The sequence below is a fragment of the Electrona antarctica genome, assembly GCF_951216825.1.
Source record: "Electrona antarctica genome assembly, chromosome: 22".
In the NCBI taxonomy this organism is placed as follows: domain Eukaryota; kingdom Metazoa; phylum Chordata; class Actinopteri; order Myctophiformes; family Myctophidae; genus Electrona; species Electrona antarctica.
This window is the reverse complement of record NC_136805.1, coordinates 34,937,120-34,960,249: the sequence shown is the minus strand read 5'-3', so window position 1 is coordinate 34,960,249 and position 23,130 is coordinate 34,937,120. Positions and strand designations below refer to the sequence as shown.

Here is a 23,130-nt window from a genome sequence, read left to right as displayed (position 1 = left end):
GTTTGTGTCTGAAGTAATACGTTGAACTGGGTATGAGACGGCGTGCGCGGTGGCATCGGTTTGTGTCTGAAGTAATAAGTTGAACTGGGTATAAGACGGCGTGCGCGGTGGCATCGGTTTGAGTCTGAAGTAATACGTTGAACTGGGTATGAGACGGCATGCACGGTGGCATCGGTTTGTGTCTGAAGTAATACGTTTAACTGGGTATGAGACGGCGTGCGCGGTGGCATCGGTTTGTGTCTGAAGTAATAAGTTGAACTGGGTATGAGACGGCGTGCGCGGTGGCATCGGTTTGTGTCTGTAGTAATAAGTTGAACTGGGTATGAGACGGCGTGCGCGGTGGCATCGGTTTGTGTCTGTAGTAATAAGTTGAACTGGTATGAGACGGCTTGCGCGGTGGCATCAGTTTGTGTCTGAAGTAATAAAGCAGAGTGCTAGGAGGAGACGAGAGGACAATGCTTTTGTTGTCTACTCCAATCACAAAGTAATTTCCTGAAAGGCTAGAGTGTATCTCCCCCCCCCCCCCCCCTCCCCCTGAAATCCAATCCTGATCCAAAGAAATCATGTATTCACCTGCAAATATAGCGATATCAAACGGTATATCAAATATTTGCATGTTCCCTCTGTTTCATATCAAATATTTGCATGCTCCCTCTGTTTCATCTGACGGCAGAAAGGGGAACTTTTGCCATTACTTTTTTTTAATTTGTTGATAGCACATCTCCCACCCAATCACGCCAGCCAGTCACAAGTTGCGTCCTCACTTTTGTCTTCAATGTTTGTGTTTACACAAACACTCAAAGCTGGGCATAAGAGGCGCGCGTGAACCGTGAAGTGTGAAGTGAGTGGTGCTCTTATCATCATACATCATCTCATTCTGGCCAATAACAGACTTTTGTCTTCAATGTTTGTGTTTTTCTAAGGCCTCCTATGCCCAGCTTTGTCTGTTTGTGTGAACAGAAACACGATGATTTGATTGGCTGATCACCCCATAGCGATTATTTGATTGGCTGAGAAAAGTACATATTCAGTGTACCCAGATACACGTCAAGAGGCGGCAAGAAAGTGCCTAGAGCTTTCTGTTTTTTTCCTGGTTTTTAACAGCTGGTGGTTGGAAATGACGCTAGTGCGTGGCTGCAACTTGCCGTGTCGGCACAAAAACGGAAACGGAAAAGATAAGCGGTTGCCCTGACATCGACGGTATGAAGGTGTCGTGTTGTCCAGTTCAAATCTGCCGCTGAACCAATGCTGTTGTTTTACTGTGAAGTGGCTTGTAGTTTGTTTTACTGTGAAGTGGCTTGTAGTTTGTTTTACTCTGAAGTGGCTTGTAGTTTGTTTTACTCTGAAGTGTCGTGTAGTTTGTTTTACTGTGAAGTGGCTTGTAGTTTGTTTTACTGTGAAGTGGCTTGTAGTTTGTTTTACTCTGAAGTGGCTTGTAGTTTGTTTTACTCTGAAGTGGCTTGTAGTTTGTTTTACTGTGAAGTGGCTTGTAGTTTGTTTTACTGTGAAGTGGCTTGTAGTTTGTTTTACTGTGAAGTGGCTTGTAGTTTGCGGGTTGCTTATTTGGGGTTCATGTTCCTAAATGTTGTTCACGCCAGTGGTTCTCAAACACCAGGACCACCAAAATATTCCCTCCCCCTCATACAAGATTTGTGTTGTTAAAACCGATCTACAAGGCTGTTGTGAGCGTGCAGGTCGTCTATTAACTGATGTATAATAGGTTTAAATTGGTCAAACCTATCTTGATGCTTTATTAACAAACTGTGTGTGTGCGTGTGTGTGCATAGTGCGAGCAAGCGAGCGCACGGCCACACGCACGCCCGCTAATGTGCACCTCAAGTTGCTTCTTTTGGGTTGGTCAGACCTGGCCTCTTGTGTCTCTGGGTGGGAAGCAGTGCTGTTATTAGTGAGCACTGAGCAGACAATGATCTTCTTCACGTTTGGAGATAAGGCTCCAGTTGGCTCCCCTGTTGGTGCACGTGTCACCTGCAAGCCTGCAAGCAGTAGAACTGCTCTGATAAGTAGCAGTATAGGCAGCACAATACACTTTATTATGGCTTATTTGGTTAACTAGAGCAGTGTCCGTTGGGCACTGGCCTACTTTGAACGATGCAAGTTGGAAATGCATGCCCCACCCAATTTATGTCTGAAGTGCCAGACCCACAAGAACGCACCCAGGGTGCCGGCCTGATTCCGCCCAGCGTCCGAAACGGTTGAGAAATGACAGAGTTTTCGTGCTCAGACGCACCCACCCAGCCAGCCACACACATAGCTCCGTAAATGGACAAATTTAACGAAATTATACCAAAAACAAACTTTTCCGTTTCCGACAGTGCCTGCGAGGCATGTCTCCTCCTGTGGCACTTCACTTCCAAAGTGCCTTTTCTTTCAACTCACAGAGCTCAAGGTTTGACAGGGCTGTAGGATGGGGGGGGGGATGGGGGGGGGGTATCTCTTTCAAGAACAATAATCACTCCCCCCCCCCCCCCCTGAACAATATGGACCATGTGTTGCCTTGGGCCGTAGCCAACGTAAACACGGACGTGTCTGCGCTTGCAGTTTTTATTTTCTTCTGTGGAGTATTTTGTCAGCTCCCAGCATAGGCAAATTATTTAGTCTGCAGAGATGTGCGCCTGATGTGTGTGTGAGCGACGGGCAGAGATCACAGCTCTGATGTGACGGGCAGAGATCACAGCTCTGATGTGTGTGGTGTGCTTGATGAGACGAAGGTATAGAGTGGTGTGTGTGTGTGTGTGTGTGTGTGTGTGTGTGTGTGTGTGTGTGTGTGTGTGTGTGTGTGTGTGTGTGTGTGTGTGTGTGTGTGTGTGTGTGTGTGTGTGTGTGTGTGTGTGTGTGTGTGTGTGTGTGTGTGTGTGTGTGTGGTGTGCTTGATGAGATGGAGGTAGTATTGTGTGTGTGGTGTGCTTGATGAGATGGAGGTAGTGTTGTGTGTGTGTGTGTGTGTGCTTGATGAGATGGAGGTAGTGTTGTGTGTGTGTGTGTGTGGTGTGCTTGATGAGATGGAGGTAAAGTGCAGGAGACAACTGATGATCTCCTGATGAAAGTGGGTGCCAGATTGAAAGCGTCGCTCACATGCAGAGGAGGAACATCCTCACGTGCAGAGGAGGAACATCCTCACGTGCAGAGGAGGAACATCCTCATGTGCAGAGGAGGAACATCCTCACGTGCAGAGGAGGAACATCCTCACGTGCAGAGGAGGAACATCCGATGCGGGAAGACACTTGGCGGCTCTAAAGCCAGAGTTATACTTGGTTTGCGAGTTGAGGGTGTCGTCACGCAACCGAAAATAGTAGATTGGCTATATAGGAACATCACGTGCAGAGGAGGAACATCCTCATGTGCAGAGGAGGAACATCCTCATGTGCAGAGGAGGAACATCCTCACGTGCAGAGGAGGAACATCCTCATGTGCAGAGGATCAACATCCTCATGTGCAGAGGAGGAACATCCGATGCGGGAAGACACTTGGCGGCTCCAAAGCCAGAGTTATACTTGGTTTGCGAGTTGAGGGTGTCGTCACGCAACCGAAAATAGTAGATCGGCTATATATTCCAGGCACGCGACACATGGGGCGCGCCGTTGCAGGCCGGAAATAGCCGATCTACAAGCTCATCGCAAGTTTCAAATGCTTCCGTCTGAAAGCTGTAATAAAGCGGATATTATCTGACTCTCTCCCTACTTAAGTTCCGTTCAGTCTTCGCAGTCGTGAGTCGTGTAAATGTTAATAATTCTCGGTGTAAATCATAAGTCAAATTCCTATTCCAGTACCTACACTGTACATGTATTTGAAAATAGCAGATCTACACACATATATATATATATACTTCTTCCACCGTACTATTACTTTCTTCCAGTGTCACTGGCTGTGAGTGTGGACTCTGCTGTGCTGTGCAGCGGCATGCCAGAGCCTTATTCCCACAGAGACGAAAGAGAGAGAGAGAGAGACATCCTCTCTCTCTCTGCTATGGGTGGTATGATGACATCACGTCAGCGCCGCATGCAGTAACAGATCATTACGTGATCTTGGTCCCCTGCCATGTGCCCAGAGGAGCAACACTGCCTCATCCCTGGCATCCCAGCACATATCATCATGCCAGATAGGACATGCCACATGCAGAATACACCGTCTATCTCCCAGTCTAAAGGCCCCTGAGCCTCTTAAACTGGATGGCCTTTGGATATATATGTCTGTCTCTGTCGTCGGGTGGAATGGAACTCATATTATGATGTCCCGAAACGGTTTACTTTTCCGGATTCAATTTCGAATGTATCAAAAGCTGGCAGGTCGACGAGCTTGAGACGCGTCGCGGCTCTGCTACTTTTGATACGTGTTGTATGTGTGACGCTGTATAGTATGTACAGTAGGGCAGTGGTTTCCAACCAGTGGTCCTTGAGGGAGTGTAAAATGAAACCAAATGGACCCTGGTGGGTCCATTTGGTTTCATTTTACGCTCTCAAGAGTTAAATTATTGTTAAACAACTGCATTATTCTACATAATTTATTTGATCAACGTCTGCCATATATCGTATATGGTACCACATCAATGCAGCATGCATCAATCTTATCCAACGATAACAAAATAGTTTAAGTCTTGAGTCTGCGAGGCTAAATGTCATCAAATGGTGGTCCGTGGCTTAAATGCTGAATCAATAATGGGCCTTGATATGAAATCGGTTGAAAACCATTGAAGTAGGGCGTTAAAGAGAGATAGAGAGAGAGAGAGAGAGACTTTCTTGAAGGCAATCCGTGCGGTTTTGATTGAGCAACAGGTCAGGCACCAGGGTGCGTGCGTGCGTGCGTGCGTGCGTGCGTGCGTGCGTGCGTGCGTGCGTGCGTGCGTGCGTGCGTGCGTGCGTTAGCCCATTAAAACCGGGGCAGCGTCTGTGTGTCATGTTAGAAGTCCAGACTCACATGAGGGAGGAAGCGTCAGTGAATCCTCGCTATGAGTCTGGTCCTGCCAGGCTTCATTCTGATAGCCTACCAAATACTTTACTTTTGTACTTTTTACTCCATTTTGAAATATTTCTACATTGGAGTATCGATACTTTTACTTAAAGTAAAAATAAATAAAAGTGAGTACTTTTCCCACCGCTCGTGCGTTGGGGAATTGGCACAGATTGGATTACACGTGTGATGATGGAAACACGAGCAACTGGGATGACTGCAGTCGGAAGAAGAGCTGCTATTTCTGTTTCCCAATCGGTTAAATGGAGAGAGATCCACCTAGCAACAAGAGGAGGCAGAGCTGCAGGGGTTAAATGGAGAGAGATCCACCTAGCAACAAGAGGAGGCAGAGCTGCAGGGGTTAAATGGAGAGAGATCCACCTAGCAACAGAGCTGGGGGATCACATGTGGTGGAGAAAAGTACTCACATTTTCTTTTTTAACTTAACCCATTAACCCATTGAGACCTGAGGAGTGAGGACCCGGTTCTATAAATGTCTTCTAAATCAGGGGTTCTCAACCTGGGGGTCGCGACCCCTTGGGGGGGTTGCCAAATTATTTAAAAAATATTTTATTTTTATTTTCTTTGGGGGGGGGGGGGCTATTTTTTTCTTGAAAGTAGAGTGGTTAGATTAATACAAGTTTTATTATTATAATCAAAATTTATAAAGTAACTATAGTAACTAAAGTCTTCAAGTAATTGCATAAAAAAAAGAAAAATACAATATTTGCCTCTGAGAAATTACCTCAAAACTGTACTTAAGTACAGTACTTGAGTACATGTACTTAGTTACTTCACGCCACTGGTTGGGGGATCAAACTCCCCTTTTGGCTGCGGCCGGCGGGTCGAGTTTGGAAAACTTGTTTTCCATCTATCGGAGAAGATGGAAAATTCTTTGCACAAATTGCTTTATCCGTGAATGTTTGCAGGAATACTGTAAAAAGAGGGGCTGGTGTTCCTCCTGTGTTCCAGTGCAGTATTTTATTTATTTTATATTTTTTATGGAGGGACAGACAGTAGGCTGACAGGAAATGGGGAGAGAGATGGGGGGAAGACATGCAGTAAGACATGCAGTATGCAGTCGGGATAGGGAGTCGAACCCGCGGCACACTGCCAGACTGGATTACCAGCCAAGGTGCCTTCCAGTGCAGTATTGATGTTTAATCATAAAACAAACCATTGTATGTACTTAAGAGCACCCAGATCGTTGTGTGCGTGGCACCCAGGTCCCCTATATAAGTGACACCTATTGCATTACTGTTCAGATTTACGATGAGGAAGGCCTCTGGGGCCGAAACGTCCGTATTGTTGTATGCTGCTGGGAGGAACTGAATAAACAAGAATCCTTTTGGATACAACGCGAGTGCTGGGATTCTTTTCTATAGACTGTATCTTCCAGAACCAATACAGTCTCTTTTCTATAGACTGTATCTTCCAGAACCAATACACTATTACATGGAATTATTCAACTGAGTGCTTGCTTCTTCTTTTTTCTTCATGACTTGTGAGGTACCATGAGTATTATACAATAGACAAATTCTACGGTACTTCTGGGGGGGTGTCTGGCCCTCACAAGTGTAGGAATACGCACGCACGCACGCACGCACGCACGCACGCACGCACGCACGCACGCACGCACGCACGCACGCACGCACGCATCCTAAATAAACTAAACTAAACTAAACCAAACCAGGGGGCAATCTCTAATTGTGATGTTAGTAGAATGGAATTATCCATGCATTGCTATAGACATGCATTTCTGTTATGACAGCAGGTCAGCTCCTCCCTGTAATACTGTAATGAACGTAGACCTACTCTACACTTTAACCAAGCGAAATCTATAATGAAGTAGAGAGGTCTACGACAACACACTTTCAACCAAGCAGTAATACTGCAGCAATGGGTCCATTTGGTTCCATTTGTACACTCTCAGAGTTATGGGGGGGTCCTTGCAATTAAAAAGTTTGAGAACCCTAATTGGAACAGAGCCTTAATTAGTATCATTGGTAACACCTGTGAAGCAAGTACTGTAGGGATGCAGCCCGGAAGTAGGAAGAGTTATTCTGTGTGCATAATTATAGCCCATTGGAAGTGATTAAATTAACTAAACCAGCGGATTGTGTGATGCTGTAGTATGATCAGGTAGGGTGTTAATTTCTAAAATAAATAATCAAATAAATTAGAAAGATGCAATCATGCGGAATTGCAAACGTGGTTGCCTATCTCTGTAGGAATATTGTTCAGTTAGAAGAGTTGAGTTGGGTATGATGTCACTGTATACTGTCCAATCAGCACAAATGCCTTCGGTGGCCAATCGGAGGGGAGAATAGAGAGTTGTTGAACGATGCGAACGTCTTTAAACGATGTAAGTGCTGGAGTGCAATAACAATAGCCTGCTTGCCTATAGGCAACCACACACACACACACACACACACACACACACACACACACACACACACACACACACACACACACACACACACACACACACTACTACTACAAGAGGTTTCTGCCCGACAGCAACGATACCTATATAACTTGCAGCACCTTTAACCTTGAACGTGCATGTTAAAAATGGCTCCCATGGAAGGGCTGACTGCCTGACTCTATAGTACATCATTGTGTGTGTGTGTGTGTGTGTGTGTGTGTGTGTGTGTGTGTGTGTGTGTGTGTGTGTGTGTGTGTGTGTGTGTGTGTGTGTGTGTGTGTGTGTGTGTGTGTGTGTGTGCATGCGTGCGCGTGCGTGTGTGTGTGCGTGTGTGTATACTTTTTAACCTAAAATATACAAAGGAATGTTGCTTCTGGGAATTGAATCGGTGTGACTTCATAAACTGCGTGACCTCCGGTGACAGCTGGGCTCAGGAACGGCTCGAGATCTTTGAGTTTGAGAAAAAACAGAAGGGATTAACTTCTCTCTCTCTCTCTCTCTCTCTCTCTCTCTCTCTCTCTCTCTCCTTTATGGATCAACAAAGTGCACGCCTGGAACTAGAAATTATACGTTTCAAAACAATCGGCCTCAAATTGCAGGTTAAGCTTTGTGGAATGACAGTGAAGACATTGATTTCCCTCTGCACATTGTTAGTGCAGGCATCCGTAGCCGTGGGCTCTTCTTCCATTTTTAGATTGTGTGTGCGTGTGCGTGTGTGTGCATGCGTGCGTGACACGTGTGTGTGTGTGTGTGTGTGTGTGTGTGTGTGTGTGTGTGTGTGTGTGTGTGTGTGTGTGTGTGTGTGTGTGTGTGTGTGTGTGTGTGTGTGTGTGTGTGTGTGTGTGTGTGTGTGTGTGTGTGTGTGTGTGCGACGCCACCTTGTGCACACATTAGGACCCCTTCCGCCTATAGCCCCCCCCCCAACCAGAACAACCCAGCCATGCACCTCCACCCCCCTCATCCCGACCTGTGTGTGCAACTGTGCACCATGCAGGGGGGCTCACATGTTCCTTTTTCTTTTGGAGGAGTGGGTCTCCTTTAAATAATAACACAAAAGGTTTTAAGTTTCATAATATAACATTATTATGAGGTGGAAAAAAGTATGTGACTATTTGTGACGGAAGTTGAGTCTTATCTCGCCGGATGTCATTGTTCAGTAAGGCAGAGAAAGTGCACGGAAATCTTTTTCTGTCCAAAACGAGTTATCACGTACGTCAACTGCCAGGTATCAATGAGTTAATTCATCCGCCAGCGTTTTGACCTTGTGTAAAGCCGTGCTAAGTGGTCAGATAGGTGGTCAGTCGGTGCTTGATAATGGGGGGTCCTTGACAAATTTAATAGACTAACTGATTTCCAAAAGGGGGGAAAAGGGCCCCTATAGGTTCATTAATGGCTTGTTAAGAGTGCGGTGGAGGATGCACTGACCACGTATATACAGAGACCTTGCTGCCTCTATGCAGCTTCGCAGAGCCAAAACGACAGCCCTCTGAATTACATAAATATCCACCTTCAAAGTTGCTTTTACCGGCGTGTGGAATGTAGTGTGTGGGTGAGCTCTGGAGGTTAGATGTGTTTGCCTTTTTTTTCCTAAGAGGTCAGTGGCAACTGCCGGAAGACTCATGCCTCACGGTGTGAGGTGTGAGCTGAAACGTTCCCAAGGAAGACTCATGCCTCACGGTGTGAGGTGTGAGCTGAAACGTTCCCAAGGAAGACTCATGCCTCACGGTGTGAGGTGTGAGCTGAAACGTTCCCAAGGAAGACTCATGCCTCACGGTGTGAGGTGGAAGACTCATGCCTCACGCTGTGAGCTGAAACGTTCCCAAGGAAGACTCATGCCTCACGGTGTGAGGTGGAAGACTCATGCCTCACGCTGTGAGGTGGAAGACTCATGCCTCACGCTGTGAGGTGGAAGACTCATGCCTCACGCTGTGAGGTGGAAGACTCATGCCTCACGCTGTGAGGTGGAAGACTCATGCCTCACGCTGTGAGCTAAAACGTTCCCAAAACGTTTGAGCTCAAGAACCCAAAAGAGAAATGAGATGTTTGCCCGTGGCCCGAGGACCCAACCTAGTGAAAATAGCAGATCTATAAGCTCACAATGCGCCGAGCCGCGTTGTGAGTTTGTAGATGGATAGTGGCTTTGTTTTCTGATTTATGGAATTTAAACAAATCAAAGATTAAGCCATGTATATGTCTTAAGTACAAACGGCTTGTACAGGTAATCATGAATGAAAAAAATATTTTAATTTGTTTTAAATTCATGGAACTTTTTGCTGCTTTTGGGAATGTTTTTTGAAAGTGATGCCCCCCTCCCCTTTTTGGCAGACAGACAGACAGACAGACAGACAGACAGACAGACAGACAACAGTTCCGAAAGCAACGCAGAAGTGCATTAATGATGTTAAAGCACCCCCTCGAGTGTAATATTGCAATTATACAACAGTTACCCTTAAAACTAATATCATCGCAAAAAAAATCATATTTTTTTAATGACAGATGTAGCCACTAAGACCACAAATGTCCCAATAAACTAGCTAGCCTAGCCACCGAGTCTGCTGCACTCTGGGAGAACCCTTGTGATGTTGGTGAACCCATGGCCCCTATAGTGTCGCCCTCAGTGAATATATCTGATGTTGGTGAACCCATGGCCTCTATAGTGTCTCCCTCAGTGAATATATCTGATGTTGGTGAACCCATGGCCTCTATAGTGTCTCCCTCAGTGAATATATCTGATGTTGGTGAACCCATGGCCTCTATAGTGTCTCCCTCAGTGAATATATCTGATGTTGGTGAACCCATGGCCTCTATAGTGTCGCCCTCAGTGAATATATCTGATGTTGGTGAACCCATGGCCTCTATAGTGTCTCCCTCAGTGAATATATCTGATGTTGGTGAACCCATGGCCTCTATAGTGTCTCCCTCAGTGAATATATCTGATGTTGGTGAACCCATGGCCCCTATAGTGTCGCCCTCAGTGAATATATCTGATGTTGGTGAACCCATGGCCTCTATAGTGTCTCCCTCAGTGAATATATCTGATGTTGGTGAACCCATGGCCCCTTATGTAATCATATTTGAACTGGGGACCCCAGTGATGCCCCCCTCCCCTTTTTGGCTGACAGACAGACAGACAGACAGACAGACAGACAGACAGACAGACAGACAGACAGAGGCCATGCATGCCGTAACATAGATTATTGATGGTTGTACACAGTCACAGGCGTAGGCCTATTGACCGATTCCGTAACAGGTCTCATGGAGACTCGCAGCCTACGTATTTCAATCTTTCTGTTTTAGGAACACATGGCTGCTGTACTTTATACCTCATACTAAGCATTAAAGTATGAGGTATAAAGTACAGCAGCCAGACATTTGTAGAATCTGGTCTCAGTCCTAAATTGGTTAATATAGCATCACAATAATAATTTATCCATTTATATGTTTGGCTATTCAAAAACAGAAGAACCGACCCCAGAGGAAGTATAGGCCTGTTGCACTCTTACTTGGAATTTCCTGGTTCGAATTCGGAACAGAATTCCTTTGCCATTCTGTCACCTCTCTTGCCCTGTGACCACCCCCCCCCCCCTCACAGCAGTGTGTGTGTGTGTTGTCAGTCCAGAGATGATGATGACCCTTCTTTATATGACGTGATTTAAATTTAGACGCTACAACAACGCTGTTCTCTGTGTTGCTTGGCTCTATTTATACATAGTCTTCTTGAAATACACAGAACTGTAGACAGATTCTTGCTGGCATGGTGGGCATTGCTTTCTTTTCCTGCAACCCCCCCCCCCAACCACACACACACACACACACACACACACACACACACACACACACACACACACACACACACACACACACACACACACACACACACACACACACACACACACACACACACACTACTGCACTGGAAGTATAATTATTATGGGACATATTTTTGAGGGGAACCAGCCCCTCCTATATGTCTAGCTTTGAAGAAACATTGAAGACAAAAGTGAGGACGCAAATTGTGATCGGCCAGAATGAGATGATGTATGATGAAGTGTGATGATAAGAGAATATGACTTGTATACAGTATATAGCATAGTTACAGTATATTGTCGCTGTTGGGCACCTCCTATGTCCGTATTCTTCTTAACTTAACTACAGCGACAAGCAAAAGGATCAAAAGGTAGCAGATCCGCAAATTGCTAGTTTTGCTGATCTTGAGATTTGAATCCGTTTTTGTCACATGAGGTTTTCCTTTCCGACACACGACACTAGCCAATCTACATCGACACGTCTTGAGCTTGTAGATCGGCTATTTGAATGATTCAAAACTGAAAATAGAAAATAAGAAAAAAGAAAATAAGTTTAGGCGAAAATAGGGCCCATAGATTTGTCTAGTCTGCTCAATTAAGCGATATTACACGAGGGGGAGGGGGGGGGGACGGGGGGGTGTGTTCCGAAAGCAACACAGAAGCACATTAATGTGACGTTAAAGCACCCCCTCGAGTGTAATTGCAATTAATATACAACAGTTACCCTTAAAACTAAGATCATCGCTAAAGAAATCATATTTTTTGAATGACAGATGTAGCCACTAAGACCACAAATGTCCCAATAAACTAGCTAGCCTCCTAGCCACCGAGTCTGCTGCGCTCTGGGAGAACCCTTGTGATGTTGGTGAACCCATGGCCCCTATAGTGTCTCCCTCAGTGAATATATCTGATGTTGGTGAACCCATGGCCCCTCGTGTCTCAGTCAGTGAATAATATGCCTCCTTGACATGAAAAGGTTTGAGCACCACTGATTATATATAGCAACATAATGGAAGTTTGTCAGGAGAGAAAACTCCTAAAACTGTTAGGATTTAGAAGACATTTTTTATAATCGGCCTCAGGTCTTAACGGGCTATTACTGTAGGTCAGGAGGAGGAGGAGACCCCTGCAGGGTGCGGGGGGGGGGGGGGGGGGGGGGGAGGCTTTTGAGCAACAATCTGGTCCTGAGCACACAGCCAATAAGACTATCCATCCATCGCAAATATTTACGTTAAATCACTTAAGTTCTAAAACAAAGATGGCCAGGAAGAGGATGTTTAGCTCATGGAAATCAGTGTCCGTATAAATGTTTGCCCTCTCCCCTCTTTCCTGTCGTTTGCCGGTGCCACTCAGCGCACGGCGCTCTGTCCGTGGAGTCCTCCGTCCCACCGCAGAGTGTCCTGTGAGGTTCTAAAGCGTCCTAAAATCACGTGGTTATCAGGAGGACCCGCCAAATAATATGTATTTGCCTTCAATACCTTGGACCCATGCAGGGACCGCCCCAGAAGAGAAGATTTGTTTCTAAATTATTCAACACTTTCTCGATTTTTCCATGTACAAGCAAAGCTTGTATAAGGTTGCACAGCTGCTATTTTTTGAGGACCACTGTTCTAAATCCAAAGGGTTTTTCCCGAAAAACTTATTTTTCTATATATATATATATATATAGGCGATATATTTAGCTAACATCTAAAATGTTTTAATGAGGTCAAGTTGAGCCTCTTACGAAGACAGACAAAGAATATATACAGTCCTACAGACTAGATTCTTTAAGCACTTGAACCCTAGTGTCCCTATATTCCGGTGGGGAACATTCAGTGGAAAATCATATTTTCTGTCAAGATATTTACGGTACAGTGACAACATTAGGGGGGGGGGGGGGGGGGGGGGTAGCAGAGACTAATGTGTATAGATAGATAGATAGATAGATAGATAGATAGATAGATACTATAGATAGATAGATAGATAGATAGATACTATAGATAGATAGATACTATAGATAGATAGATAGATAGATTCTTTATTTTTGTGTCATGCGCCCAGCCCACATGGACTTATAGGACACACCATACAAATCATTGCTTCAATATTGCAGTGTACAAGAAACGTTTTTTTCTTCTTTTTACACAAACAAAACATTCTGCCTTTTTCCCCACGCTTTGCATAAAAAGTCTGCTAAAGCAAAGATACCTTTCCTAAAGCAAAATTCCAGTTTTTCGTAGTCCTCTAACCAGAAAAAGTTAACACAGATGGTTGTCATTTTACATGTCTTGATTCTTCATATAATGGGCAGTAAAACAAAAAATGAATTTCATTTTCAATTTCTTTCAAATCACACACTAAACACACTCTGTCCTCCTCAGGAGTACCAATGAATCTACCTGTTTCTAAAGCTAATGGTAAGGTCCCAGAATGCAGCTGTGCACAAAAAGATCTCTGACTTTTGGATACATTGTGTGTAACATAAGGCTCAGGGCCATAATTATTTTTAATAAGACGATATGTTCTTAGTTTTGGTTTGTACCATAAATCAACAGCCCAACTCTCCTTATACCCAAGGAACATATAGTTCTGTATTTCATGAATATTACAGCATAGTCTATTTAAAAAATAAAAACTTATATATAGAGTAGCTGTCAAGGTGTAAAGTCAAGGTTATGATGGTAGTTATAATCTATTTGTTCACCATATGGTCACAACTCAAGGCTCTGCTATTCTTCCCTCGATATTCAATTAATCTCAAGGCGCATGCAGGTGTGAAAGTCACACGGAGCACGTGTCACAAATTAATGAACTGCAGCTGGCAGTTCTGGGTTTAAAAATGAAACTGAGAATGCAGACACTGACACCTTTTGTCTTCAATTCAACTGTAGCCTATGTATTTTGAAAGTATAAAAGTTTCCATAATTTCCATTTATGTTTAATGCGAGGGGAAAAAAAACACAATTAAAGGACGACTTCACCACTTTTCAACCTATCTTCGTCTAATATTGGTCCTCACTAATGTTCATGATAAAATAGCACATTTGTTTTTCTTCTCTATAGTGTATACTGTGTCTCATACCGTAGGTAGGGCTGTGGGCAGTTTCCGAAACCCGTCCACCAGTGACATCATCGATAATAGAAACGTCAGGCTTTCTATTCCTGAAAGGTTGCTGTGCGATAATGGAAGCCATCGTTCTCATGATAACAACAATCTAAATCTTGTTTTGAAGAATAAATCTGCCTATAACGCTGATGGAGGACCGGTTTCTGAACTGCCCACAGCCCTCCTGACACATGACTATGAATAGAAAATAATTGTGCCATTTTATCATGATCATTAGTGAGGACCAATTATTATGAAGACATGTTGAAAAGTGATGGAGTGGTCCTTTAAATGCTTTATCGCAATTATGTATGCGACAATTTGCCAGGTAAAATGTCAGCCCTAATGGTAGCAGGATATAGGCTTCGTGCGGTGCAGTGGTTAAGCCATTTTGGGCGGGAACCCCTTTTCGTGTTTTAAACATTATGTTATAATTTAGCTATTGAAAAATAGCTGAAAAATAACTTGTAGCAGATCTACAAGTTCATAGCGCGCCACAGTGGCGCGCTATGAACTTGTAGGTCTGCTATTTTTGAAAAATCGTTAAAATGTGCCTCAAATCTTTCAGAAAATTGTCATGATTTAGAAAACATTATTTTTTTATTTCGACGTCAGGCCTGAATGGGTTAAGCCTGTGCGGACGTGGGTAGACGACGCAGAAATAGCCAACAACTCTTGGTAAAGTGCATGGAAAACCTGGCAAGAAGAGGCTGGAATCCTCCCAATTATGTCTACCTGCGTCACGCAGCCCCCGTTCAGCTCTCTGGACTCAATCGTCCCCAATTGATTAGGGCCCACGCTGTAATTACAGGCTCCGCGCGCAATTACTACCCTTCAAAGAAAGGGGAGTGAACGGGTTGGGGGCGGACAGTGTTACCATGTCTGGTTATTCTAAGCGACTTTGGGCTTGGGCGGGGGGGGGGGGGGGGGGGTGGTGGTGGTGGTGGTCATGTTAGGCCTATAGTCGCTTCTTTTCGGGGCCTCATGTTTTCATAGACCTATAAGCTTATTTCTCTCACAAACTCTGGCAACAGTTGGTTGACGGTGTGGTGGTGGACTAATTTGGAAAACCTCTGTCTCTCTGTACCCACCCCCCCCCCCCCCCCCCCTCTCTCTCTCTCTGTCTCTCTCTGTCTCTGTCTCTGTCTGTCTGTCTGTCTCTCTCTCTCTCTCTCTCTCTCTCTCTCTCTCTCTCTCTCTCTCTCTGTCTGTCTGTCTCTCTCTCTCTCTGTCTGTCTCTCTCTGTCTCTGTCTCTCTCTCTCTCTCTCTCTCTCTCTCTCTCTCTCTCTCTCTCTCTCTCTCTCTCTCTCTCTCTCTCTCTCTCTCTCTCTCTCTCTCTCTTTCCTTCCAGGCAGGTCTGATCCGTACTGATAATGGGGAGTTCTTCATCGAGCCGTTGGAGAAGGGCCAGCAGGACGTGGAGGTCAAGGGTCGCGTGCACGTGGTCTACCGCAGGTCTGCCGTCCGGCGGGAGCCAATCAGCAGCCAGCGGAGGGAGGACGCTCACAACGAAGGTATGGACGGTGGTGGTGACGTCAGTGGAAACTACAAGAGGTGTGTGTGTGTGTGTGTGTGTGTGTGTGTGTGTGTGTGTGTGTGTGTGTGTGTGTGTGTGTGTGTGTGTGTGTGTGTGTGTGTGTGTGTGTGTGTGTGTGTGTGTGTGTGTGTGTGTTGTGAATGTCTGTGTGTATACACTACCATATGCCCTTATTGGCAGGCCTTGTTGTATGATACTGTATAGAAGTTGTTCTCAATGAACCTGTGGGTTCCCAGATGACATTGAAGTAGCAATTTAAGGATTTTAAGACCATTTAACACCATAACTCATTTACTGCCAGAGTTTCTCTGGAACAGTATCCATGCATAGGATATCTGCCAGCTCAATGTTCATCAGCATTAACACATTTCATTCTGATGAATTGAGTTTTCTGAAAAACCTACGTTTCTATGTCAGTGTTGCTCAACCTTTTCCATGTCAAGGACCCCCAGAATTATTTGGCTGTGGACCCCCATCTGAGAATATGTTGTCTGCTCCAGGTCTGCTCATGAGGAGCGTGACAACGCAAGCGTAAAAAGAAAAAACAAAAGCTCAACAGTCTAGTCAGTCCCGGGCGTGTGCACGAAACTAGCATGCGTGCGACAATTTCACGGGGCCGCGCCCATAATGTAAATACACTTGCGTTGTCGCCCCTCAACTTCTCCACACGTACAGAAAAAAAACTGCAGGTCTCTCATTGAAAATGAATTACTAGGCGCATTAATCGCTGCCCATCTGAAAGGACCTTTTGCCTCAGAACTTTGAATTCTATTGGAATCTATTCCTTAAGGCATGAATCACGCTTTGGTTGCAGGTAGAGCTGTTACGCCACCGGACCGCCGCCCAGTGTTTCGTCGCCCCGGTTCGACATGGTTTTGAGGTTAGGTTTAGGCTAAGGTTAGGTTCAGGCATAGTGTTGGTGAGGTTATAGCCTTAAGGTTAGGTTCAGGCATAGTGTGTTGGTTAAGTTAAAGGATTTAGGGTTTAGGGCTCCATTTTCGTCACCGCTAAACCCCTTATGCCTACATTTCTTTGCCTTTTTTTACTATTTTTGAATAGTTAAAATGAAGCTCACAACGTGTCGATGTAGATTGGCTAGTTGAACTATTCAAAACAGTTTTTCAAAATAGTAAAAAAAGGCAAAGAAGTTTAGGGATAAGGGGTTTAGCGGTGACGAAAATGGAGCCCTTAGGGTTAGGCATAGTGTTGGTTAAGTTAAAGGTGTTACGGTTTAGGGTTAGGCATAGTGTTGGTTAAGTTAAAGGTGTTAGGGTTTAGGCGCCACCTGGGCGCCACACCAAAGGAAGAGGGAGTACCGTTACACACCATGGCCCCTTATTCCACACACACACACACACACACACACACACACACACACACACACACACACACACACACACACACACACACACACACACACACACACACACACACACACACACACACACACACAGCCGCAGCAGCAGCAGAACCAAGGTCCCCTTCACTTCACCAGCTGCTCCAGTGAGGAATGCTGGGATTTTGCGGTAATGCCGGAGGAGTTGGTGGAGTAGAGTGGAGTGAAGTGGAGTGGAGTGGAGTAGTGGGGGGTTGGAAATGACCTTTCCTTCTCTGAGAAATGACACAACTTCAACATGAATTCCTTTTTTTTCCCCTCTCCTCTCTCTCACTCTCTATCTCGCGCCGCAACAATAGCTTGAGCATCTGGCGTTCTGCTGAAACTCAGAAACCGTAGCTGCTATTAATCGCCCTCCACTCCATCCATGCATGGTGTCTGTGGGCTGCGTATGAAAAGGGCCTTTCAATTTCCTGTACAGCACCTCTAGCCGGCGCCTCGGCCCCATGAAAATCAAGGTTTTTAATCAGGAAAGGCACTCATTTTTATGTTCACAACGGGGTTTGATTACCGTACATTGTTTCGCCGCTGTCGGGCAGTAACCTCTCATCTCCATATTTCAACTGTGTTTTAAAACGCCTTCTTGCGTCACTCAAAAAAAGCGTCAAAAGAAAGGCAGCAGCTTCGCGCCAGGTTTCGAGCTTGTAGATCTGCTACTTATTCTATTTTTTTAACCCATTCTGGGAACCCCTTTTGGTGTTAGCATTATGTTATGCTTTAGCTATTGAAAAATAGCAGATCTACAAGCTCATAGCGCGCCACCGAGTGGCGCGCTACGAGCTTGTAGGTCTGCTATTTTTGAAAAATCGAAGGACGACTGACATAGAAACATAGCTTTTTCAGAAAACTGTCAGGATGTAGAAGACATTTTTAGAATCTGATCTCAGGTCAAAATGGGTTAAAGTGAATCCTGAAAGGCAACAGTCTTGGACATATGAGGTTTCCACCCGACAGAGACAATACAGTATATATTACATATTGACTCTGGCGGGTGGAAACCTATGTGTGATTATGTGTGATCACCATAGGCAAAGCTGTCTGTCTCACTGCCATCGTGTCTTTACCACGACTACAAATAAACGGAAATAGCTTTCTATCGACCTTGATGTTCTAGTTTCAGCATAATTCATACAAAGGGGAAATTGTTTATGGTAAACGGTGCAGTTCTATGACGCTTTCATCCAACGTGCTTTACACATACTGTAGATTGTGCATTACATTGATTCACCCATACATTCACACACTAATGGCAGAGGAAACCATGGTAAATGGTAAATGGTGCATTTATATAGCGCCTTTATCCAAGGCGCTTTACATAGTGCATTACATTCACCCATTCATACACCGATGGCAGCGGAAACCATCGGGAGCAATTAGGGGTTCAGTGTCTTGCTCAAGGACACTTCGACAGTAACTCTGGGGGAGCCCGGGTTCGAACTGGCAACCTTGCGGTTGCCATCCAGGCACTCTACCCCTGAGCCACTGACGCCGCCATATCGAGAGCAATTAAGGGTGACACAATAGTATGCCCGCAAGTAGGGCATTCAAAAGTAAAAAAAAAAACATGAAATATGAGGTTTCTGCCGACAGCAACATCAATATATATACGACTTTCTCAGGAATTCTCCGCAATCAAAATGGAATTTGATCGTTCACAGCCCTGCAGCCAAATGCCATGTTGTTTTTTTTATCGTACAAGGCTGTTTGAACAAGGCAGTTTCTGCTTATTGTCAACCTCTAGCCCACGATGACATTTAGAATCTTATAATTGCTATCTATAATCTCCATTTCAGCTAATTGCCGAATCCTGCTTTTCACTCGGTGCTTTCAGCGCGGCGGGAGGATTCTAAACGTGGGCCGTGTTCTCTCACCTTGTCTCACAAAGACACCGGCTAATTACTTTCAGGCACTGACTTGACGATATCAATTTAGTCTTAGTCATCATGGCTCTGTTTTTTTTGTTTTTTTTAACTTTGTTTTTATTCAGGGTTTACAGACATATTCAAATAAACAATGGCTCTGTTTTTATCTAGTTTTCAGTCAGTGAAAAAAGGTAGTCGAAGGACATTTTTCGTCATACTGTAGTTCTAGTGGATGAAATCCACACTGTTGATGTGGAGGATATAAAAAATAATAAACAATAAAGCCCTATATAAGGATTTATTGTGGTCAGAACAACAACATAAAAGATACAAATACAAATGACGTTCTTCTAATATAGACCAGATCAGAATGTTTGTACGCCAGTTAGTTCTCAATGCCACAATGTATTTGTCCACGGACCCCCATCTGAAAAGGTTTTGTGCCCCGGGACCCCCAGAAGAGAAGATGTGTGTAAATAGAAATCTAACGTTTCTTCAATATATTTCAAAAAGTTTAAAAAATATAGCAGATGTACAAGCTCGCAGCACAGACCTGGAATGTGTGTGTGTGTGCGTGTGTGCGTGTGTGCGTGCGTGCGTGTGCGCGTGCGTGCGTGTGAGTGCGTGCGTGCAATATGTTGGAATGAATGAATGGCCTTTGGAGTGGGCGTGAGTCAGCTCTGTGGATTGGAGCTCTGAATGCACATATTATGGTTTGTAGAGTGAATGTAGGCCAGAGGAAATGGTCTTCTGACTCTCTAGACTCAGTAGGCTGCAAGGGATTTATGAGTCTGGAGAGGGTTTCTTTCTTCTTTTGTTTCCTGGATGGCTTTAGAAATGTAGGCCTTTGTTCATGTCATGGATGGACCACCCAATTTCATATGTATGGAACCGTGAAAATGTCAAAAATCACACTCGTGTGAAGTGAGGTGACGTCCATTGTGGCTGCCACATGACGTGCAAACGTAACAAAATCCATAGACTTGGCTGCCGCGTGATGTCACGAGTGGGGGTCCTGAGGGCATAACAGTTCATAGATCTTATTGCTGCCACATGAGGGTTAGCGCCCCTCAAAAACTATAAATAAGGGTTGTTATGTGTTCCAAAAGTTCTGTACTTTTACTCGATATGGCCCTTTTACTTGTAACAGAGATTAGATTCTCTGTCGGGTGGAAACCGCATTATTGCCAAAACGGTTTCAAAACCGTTCAGGATTCAAATTCACAAAGAGCAAAAGTAGCAGTTCTACAGACTCTTGCTTTTTGATACTTTGATACGTTTGATACTTTGGTGTGACTGTATATATCAAGTAGGATGGTTGGAGAGTTATATGGCATTGGTTTTCAAATTGGGGTCCGAGGACACCCAGAGGTCCTTGAGGGAGTTCCAGGGGGTGCCCAGCTAAATGATAGTTAGGAACAAAATGGATCTGTAACTCAGAGAGTGTACAAATGGAACCAAATGGAGCCTCTAACGGGTCCATTTGGTTCCATTTGTACACTCTCATAGTTAAATTAACATTGATTTTACATTATACATTGAGTTGAAAATCACTGCTAGAGCCGTAAAAACTTCTCTTATGGGGATCCTGGGCATTACGGCATATATTTTCAAATGGGGGTCCGCGGGCTAATAAGTGTCAATTTTGGGGTCCTTGGCATGAAAAGGTTTGAGACACTGCTATATGGAGATAAGTGGTTTCTGCTCTACAGCAACGAAACAATCTAAGGAGCAGCAGTCACCATTGACTGCTCCTCTACTATTGTACGATCATATATGTATGGTCATATTTCACAGTGGTGGACTTTGGCATCGCTGACCTCCCCACGGCGCTGGACGTGGTGCAACACAAGCTGTCGGAGTCGGAGTCGGAGCGCAAGCGGCGCCACGCCAAGAAGGACGAGTACAACATCGAGGTGCTGCTGGCGGTCGACGACTCGGTGGTGCGCTTCCACGGCAAGGAGCACGTGCAGAACTACGTGCTCACACTCATGAACATAGTAAGTTACTCTCATCGATATAGTAAGTCACTCTCATGAACATAGTAAGTCACTCTCATGAACATCGTAAGTCACTCTCATCAACATAGTAAGGCACTCTCATCGACATAGTAAGTCACTCTCATCGATATAGTAAGGCACTCTCATCGACATAGTAAGTCACTCTCATCGATATAGTAAGGCACTCTCATCGACATAGTAAGTCACTCTCATCGATATAGTAAGGCACTCTCATCGACATAGTAAGTCACTCTCATCGATATAGTAAGGCACTCTCATCGACATAGTAAGTCACTCTCATGAACATCGTAAATCACTCTCATCAACATAGTAAGGCACTCTCATCGACATAGTAAGTCACTCTCATCGACATAGTAAGTCACTCTCATGAACATCGTAAGTCACTCATCGATATAGTAAGTCACTCTCATGAACATCGTAAGTCACTCTCATCGATATAGTAAGTCACTCTCATCGACATAGTAAGGCACTCTCATGAACATCGTAAGTCACTCTCATCGACATAGTAAGTCACTCTCATGAACATCGTAAGTCACTCTCATGAACATAGTAAGGCACTCTCATCGACATAGTAAGTCACTCTCATCGACATAGTAAGTCACTCTCATGAACATCGTAAGTCACTCTCATCGACATAGTAAGTCACTCTCATGAACATCGTAAGTCACTCTCATGAACATAGTAAGGCGCTCTCATGTACATCGTAAGTCACTCATCGACATAGTAAGTCCCTCTCATGAACATACTGTAGTAAGTCTCCCTCATGAACATACTGTAGTAAGTCCCTCTCATGAACATACTGTAGTAAGTCTCCCTCATGAACATACTGTAGTAAGTCCCTCTCATGAACATAGTAAGTCACTCTCATCGACATAGTAAGTCACTCTCATCGATATAGTAAGGCACTCTCATCGACATAGTAAGTCACTCTCATCGATATAGTAAGGCACTCTCATCGACATAGTAAGTCACTCTCATGAACATCGTAAATCACTCTCATCAACATAGTAAGGCACTCTCATCGACATAGTAAGTCACTCTCATCGACATAGTAAGTCACTCTCATGAACATCGTAAGTCACTCATCGATATAGTAAGTCACTCTCATGAACATCGTAAGTCACTCTCATCGATATAGTAAGTCACTCTCATCGACATAGTAAGGCACTCTCATGAACATCGTAAGTCACTCTCATCGACATAGTAAGTCACTCTCATGAACATCGTAAGTCACTCTCATGAACATAGTAAGGCACTCTCATCGACATAGTAAGTCACTCTCATCGACATAGTAAGTCACTCTCATGAACATCGTAAGTCACTCTCATCGACATAGTAAGTCACTCTCATGAACATCGTAAGTCACTCTCATGAACATAGTAAGGCGCTCTCATGTACATCGTAAGTCACTCATCGACATAGTAAGTCCCTCTCATGAACATACTGTAGTAAGTCTCCCTCATGAACATACTGTAGTAAGTCCCTCTCATGAACATACTGTAGTAAGTCTCCCTCATGAACATACTGTAGTAAGTCCCTCTCATGAACATAGTAAGTCACTCTCATCGACATAGTAAGTCCCTCTCATGAACATACTGTAGTAAGTCTCCCTCATGAACATACTGTAGTAAGTCCCTCTCATGAACATAGTAAGTCACTCTCATCGACATATCGTAGTCACTTTCATCAATATAGAGCTTATAGTGTTTATTAGGGTATTCATTAGCTGGTGCATAACAGCAGCTATATAGTCTTCCTGGTGTCCACACAGGCAGTACATGTTGGAAATCGACAAAGTCAAATTTCCTTCAAACAGTTAAGGTGGTTGCACACTGGACGCGTTTATCGGAAAACCGATAACCGAAACGCAGCTAAAAATCCGAAAAACTCGCTCAGTGTGCAGGGACCTTTACTTTCGTTTTTGTCCATCATTTACGTTTTTATTTTGATTCCCCATTTCCTCAGACAGAGAAACTTTGTACATCTACAAGACCCAAAGAGCAGGTCTACGCGTTGCGTTGTGAGC

At 44.5% G+C, this 23,130-nt stretch overlaps 1 protein-coding gene across 2 annotated transcripts in view; it reads left to right on the top strand.

The window, feature by feature from the left end:
* Positions 1–23,130, top strand: part of adamts14 (ADAM metallopeptidase with thrombospondin type 1 motif, 14) — a gene marked incomplete at its 5' end in the record, with an annotated part of 102,359 nt that overhangs the window by 4,223 nt on the left and 75,006 nt on the right. For both annotated transcript variants that reach the window (XM_079493075.1, XM_079493074.1), the window contains 2 exons: positions 15,640–15,802; positions 20,881–21,083. In XM_079493075.1, coding sequence (XP_079349201.1) covers positions 15,640–15,802; positions 20,881–21,083 — 366 coding nt within the window. The remainder of the gene's footprint in view (positions 1–15,639; positions 15,803–20,880; positions 21,084–23,130) is intronic.